This window comes from Panthera uncia, chromosome B1 (genome assembly GCF_023721935.1).
Source record: "Panthera uncia isolate 11264 chromosome B1, Puncia_PCG_1.0, whole genome shotgun sequence".
NCBI lineage: Eukaryota > Metazoa > Chordata > Mammalia > Carnivora > Felidae > Panthera > Panthera uncia.
In genome coordinates this window covers 6346584-6352583 of record NC_064811.1, presented here as the reverse complement: position 1 = coordinate 6352583, position 6000 = coordinate 6346584, and the positions used below count along the sequence as shown (strand labels likewise).

The 6000-nt window shown below is 45.4% G+C and overlaps 1 protein-coding gene across 1 annotated transcript in view; it reads right to left on the bottom strand.

The window, feature by feature from the left end:
- Positions 1–6000, bottom strand: part of OTOP1 (otopetrin 1) — a 35477-nt gene that overhangs the window by 23768 nt on the left and 5709 nt on the right. Inside the window, exon 2 of the mRNA XM_049630303.1 lies at positions 1253–1389. Coding sequence (XP_049486260.1) covers positions 1253–1389 — 137 coding nt within the window. The remainder of the gene's footprint in view (positions 1–1252; positions 1390–6000) is intronic.

Here is a 6000-nt window from a genome sequence, read left to right as displayed (position 1 = left end):
GGGAGGAGGAAGGAAGGCAGGAAGGAAGGAAGAAAGGAAGGAAGGAGAGAGGGAGGGAGGAGGAAGAAGGGAAGGAAGGAAGGAAGGAAGGAAGGAAGGAAGGAGAGAGGGAGGGAGGAGGAAGAAGAGAAGGAAGGAAGGAAGGAAGGAAGGAAGGAAGGAAGGAAGGAGAGAGGGAGGGAGGAGGAAGGAAGGAAGGAAGGAAGGGAGGGAGGAGGAAGAAAGGAAGGAAGGAAGGAGAGAGGGAGGGAGGAGGAAGAAGAGAAGGAAGGAAGGAAGGAAGAGAAGGAAGGAAGGAAGGAGAGAGGGAGGGAGGAGGAAGGAAGGAAGGAAGGAAGGAAGGAAGGAAGGGGGAAGGAGAGAGGGAGGAAGGTAAAGAAGAAAGTTCTTTCTGGTCTCACTAAGACTCTCCAAATTGTCACTGGTATCACCATAAGCCTCTGTCATCATGAGATTTGACTCCCCCGAAATAAGTAGCCAATAAATAAATTGTCAGTGCTTCCATGACAAAACATCAGAGATTGAGTGCCTTAAAACAACAAAAATGTAGTTCCCACGGTCCGAGAGGCCAGAAGTCCAAGATGAAGGTGTGGGCAGGGTTCTCCGGAGCCTCCCTCCCTGGCGTGTGGCCGGCCAGCCATCTTCCTCCACGGTCCTCACACCGTCTTCCTTCTCCGTGAGTCTGTGTCCCAATCTTCTCTTCATATAAAGACGCCGGTTCTATTGGATTAGGACACCCCCCCATGTGACCTCATTTAGCCTTAACGGGCTCCGTGAAGACCAAATCTCCAAAATACAATGTTTCAGTGACCCAGAGGAGTGACCGTCGTGGCCCAGGGTTTCCTTTGCGGGGGATGACAGTGTTCGAAGATTGATTATGGCGATGGTCGCCCAGCTCTGAGAATACACCAAACCACTGGCTTGTACAGCGAAATGGGTGAATTGTACAGTGTGTGAATAACAGCTCAATAAAACCCAATAACATATATGAAAATCCACTCCCGAGCCTTTTCTGGTAGCCTCAAGCTTGGCAAAATGTCCTGACTCTCCATTACAAGGGCCCCCTCATAGGATCCCCACAAAGACAGCCAAGGGGACACAGAGACCCATTTGAGAGCGGAGGCAACGGAAGGACTGAGCCTCAGAGGAGGATTACGCCTCCTCTTGCTGTCTCCCACACCTCCCGTTTCGTGTGCCCTGGGATACACTCCGCAGGAGCCGAGGCGACCTACAGAAACATCTTAGGGTTTACCTGGACCAGAGTATGTGCTGCGTGTGTGACAGGGAAGACGCCTTCAGTGGCTGATAAACATTCAGAGAATCCAACGAAGTAGCCAATTTTAAAGCATCCCAGGATGATGGTGATGACCGCGAACAATGTCATGCTACCTAAATTGGGGGGGGGGGGGAGAGCACAGAAACACACGTGTAAGTGTTGACACGCACGGATGTCGTTTCAGAGTAAACGACATTAAAACCCTCACCTACGTGGTCAAATGGTTTTTGCAAGGGTGCCAAGACCATTCAGGGAGGAAAGGGCAGTCGTTTCTACAGATGGTGCTGGGAAAGTGGATAACCCAATCATGAAAGAATGAATTTTACCCTGCCTTACACTATATACAAAAATTAACTCCAGATGAATCGAAGACTTAAACATAAAACCTAACATCAAAATGCAAAAACTGTCGGGCCTCAGAGGATACTATTAACCTCCATTAAGAGTGGGAGGAAATAGGGGCGCCTGGGTGGCTCGGTTGGTTAAGCACCGGACTTCAGCTCAGGTCATGATCTCACGGTTCGCGAGTTCAAGCCCCACGTTGGGCTCTGTGCTGACAGCTCGGAGCCTGGAGCCCGCTTCGGATACTGCGTCTCCCTCTCTCTCTCTCTCCCCTTCCCCCATTCACACTCTGTCTCTCTCTCAAACATAAAGAAACATTAAAAAAAAATTTTAACAACTAAGTCGATAAATTTTATGTTGTGTCATACATATTAGAATTAATTACTATATACACAGCAAGACAGTATTGTGTCCTGTTTATCATTGTTCCCACCTGATGCATATCCTGGGGTCTGATGAATGATATACATTCAACAAAGATTAGCCCAATAAACAGAAGGCCTCTAAGAGCTTTTCCCCAAAAAAGATCAGTCTAAGAGTGTCACTGTTCTCCTCAAAAAATCTGTTCTCTGATCTTAAAACCCTGCTCTCTAGAGAAAAAGATGAGGGGCACACAGGCATTCAGGAACCCTTGCACTCTCTGTGCAACTCTTCGGTAAACCTAAAACTTTTCCGAAATAGAAAGCATATTTTTAAAACTGATAGGAAGGGGGATCCATAACGGTGTCACGGAAAGGGCCTGAACTTAGGCAAAGTGAAGAAAGGAAGTATTCTTTGATGGTGTATGTGGCATGGTTTGGACCAAACAATAAACACAAAAAATATGCATAGGAAAGAAAAAAAAAACATGGAAAGGAATATACAAAACACATTAAAAAGAAACTTGTAACAAATGAAAATATTAGCAAGAAAAACAGAGTGGTCATGGAGACTTGATCAACGTCAAAGGTCCTAATCCTTCTTCTGGGCCAACGTTGGCCACCATTCACGCCTCCTCTCCCACAAATGGGAGGAAACTGGATCGTGTGTGACAAGCATTATAGGGAGGTCGAGAGAGAGGACGGGTCCTCACACTGAGCTATAACATTACAGCTCCAACCCAAGAAGCCTCCAGTGAAAAGTAACTCAATCGCCCAGCTCCTTTCCATTGCTCAAAGCCTTATAGAAACAACTCTAAGTCACATTTTTTTTTTTTTTTTAATCCTGGCAAGCTCCCAGTGAAATCAGAAGCTCAGTAAGAGCAGAGACTCAATCCCGGTGCTTTCAAAAGGTTTGACAAATGCATGGCTCGTTTTGATTACAGGGGAAATAGTGAGAGGAGGTGAGGCAGCCTGGCTGGTGTGGCAAGGACACAGGCTGCAGCCCTGGGGACCTGGGCATTGGCTCCGGCTGTGCCCCCGGTGGCATGCGTGAATTCAGATGAGTCACTTCCCTGCTCCTAGCCTTGGTTTTCCCATCTAGAAAACGAGACCAGTCTCCAGCACTGGTTCTCCAACTTGAACATGCATCAGAATCACCTGGAAGGCTTGTTAAACCGCAGATTGCGGGGCTCCACCCCCAGAGTTTCTGCTTCAGTAGGTTTGGGGAGGGGGGGGTCCAAATTTGCATCTCTAACAAGCTCCCCGGTGGGGCTGGCACTGTTGATCTGGGACCCCACCTTGAGAACCACTGGTCTAGAACACCCCTGTCACTGATATTTCAAGAGTTACGATAAATACATCATCTGCTTTCTCATAGTGTTAAAAATCCTTCCTTTATCCATTTATTTATACAACAAATATTTGGGGGACGCCTACTATGCATCAGGCATTTTGCCAGGGGCTCAAAGGCAAACAAACAAGATTGCTGGAGAATCAACAAATACACATGTGTAATATTGGATAAATTGGGCTGTGCACAAAATGTAGAGGTGCACGCTGGCACCAGACTTCTCATCTGCAGAAATCGGTGGGAGAGTAGCTAGAGTCAACTTTAGGGAAAGGACTGCAACGTAAGAACCCTACCTCCAGCCAGCATGTCACCTGCTTGTCAGGGCACAAGACAGAAAGAGATTTGAGGGTATGCAAAATGCAATTCATTCAACAACTCTTTGTTCCAGTGATGGTCCAGCCACTGTCCCAAGCCCTGGAGACATAAAAAGAGTGATAAAATAAAGTGCCTGCCCTCAGCGAGTTTAACATTCTAGTGGGTGAGACAGAAAATGAGCAAATAAGTAATAAACATAGAAGAAGTGTCAGGAAGTGCAAAGTGTGTGAGGAAGAGTAAAGCGGGAAGACGATTAAAGTTGACGAAGGTCAGAAAGAACTCTCTCAGAAGGTGCCGGCTGAACAGAAAACAGAGGTGGGGGGGGAGTCATCCACATAACTCGCTGTTTAGCCAAACAGCCTGTGAACCGGGGGAGAGTCCTCATAATTGGGAGAGACGAAGAGGAGAGGGAACAATGGCAAGCAAAACATGTAGCAACAGATTGGAGAGGATGATGGATGTATAATCGAAGGAAGAGGGGGAGGGTGAAAATGGATGGATGGATGGATGGATGGAGGATGAATAGTCTAGTAGATAGATACATAAATTAATAGGAAAGAAAAACAGGATAGTAGAAGTTAAACCCAAATGGATGAAGATACACCAACTGGAAATGTGTGACTTACATGGTCTATAAAAGCTTTGTGATGCAGAATAAGGTTGGGACAGACTGGGTGGGGAACAGACACAGAAAACCTTTCAAAGATCTCATGGAAAAGAGATAGAGACCAGGTGAAAACAGGGGCGAAGAAAGAAACAAATGGATTCCACAGATCTCCTCTCATTGGAGCAGAGGCAGCAATGTGCCTTCCTGGGGGAAATGTTAAGGGGTTTTCTGGATAAGAATGGAGTAAAATGCATCTGGTTGTGAGAACAGGAAAGGAAAGATAGCCATTCATTGAATAGAAAGACACAATAAAATGTTCAGGTGCTCCAGGGTTCCTTGGTGGCTCCGTCCGAGGAACGTGGGACTCTTGATCTCGGGGTTGTGGGTTCGAGCCCTGCATTGGGTGCAGACATTACTTAAAAATAAGATCTTTAGGGGCGCCTGGGTGGCTCAGTCAGTTGAGCGTCCCACTTCAGCTCAGGTCATGATCTCACAGTTCATGAGTTCGAGATCTGCATCGGGCTCTGTGCTGACAGCTCAGAGCCGGGATGGAGCCTGCTTCAGATTCTGTGTCTCCCTCTCTCTCTGCCCTTCCCCTGCTCACACTCTGTCTCTCTCTCTCTCTCTCTCTCAAAAATAAATAAAGATTTTTTTAAATAATAAAATAAAATCTTTAGAAAAAAATGTTCAAGTGCTCCAAAAAGCAAACGTATGCAAAAGGAAAATGAAACAACATGTAAAAGAAACCATAATGGTCGCAAAGAAAACTGGGAACAATAAAGTCAAGCATATAAATCCTTACAGTAAATGGGTACAGGGAATGATCTGAATCTCCCATTAATTTAGTCAGCAAGGATGGGAATATTGGATTAAAAGCAAAACCTAACTGTTTTATGAATCACACTATTCACTGAGTAGCAAGGGCAGAAAATCAAGGTGTGGACAAAGAGACCATGCCAATGAAGAGAAAGCGGGAAGAGCCATATGGATACCAGACCACATGGAATTCAAGTTAAATGTAGTAAACAGGATGAAGAATCCCTTCATGTTTGTCATCACGCATGAAAAAAAGGCATAATGTATGAGAAAGATATACTAGTCCCTTGTGTGCCAAATAAAATAGATTTCCCTATTTATAGTATATGTAACTGCTACTTTAAAGAGATCAAATGGAAGATTCCAGAACTAGACTGATCTGGTAGGAGGAAACGTAAGGAAGGACACAGAAGAATTAAGGCACACAATCAGTGAACTTGGATTTACAGCCTCCCTTTGCACACCTCAAGAAGAGAATATATGATTTTGGATGCCGCTAGAATATCATCAGCAAAAAATCGACTCGCCTGCGAGAAGACAGTGGGCTGTAGTGGTCAGAGCCTGGCCTCAAATCCTGTTCCCCATCAGTTATTAGTTGATGACTTTCAGTAATTACTTAACTTCTCTATGCCTCAGTTTCCTCATCTGTAAAACGTGATAATAAATGATTGGCTTTCTCTTAGGGATGTAGAGGAGATTAAATGAGTCATTACATGAAAAGTACCTAGCACAGTGCCCCACACGTAGGAAATTCTACAAATGGATGCTGTCATCATTCTTATCATCAATCACAAAGAAAAACAATGAATTCGAACCAATTAGAAGTTTCCCAGCCACGTCACTTGAGAATAATCCTAAAAGGTCTCGTGTTGGCAGAGGGGAGAACCCTCCTCAGTGGTAGGCACCCAAATACTCCCTAGGAGTCTGGAACCTT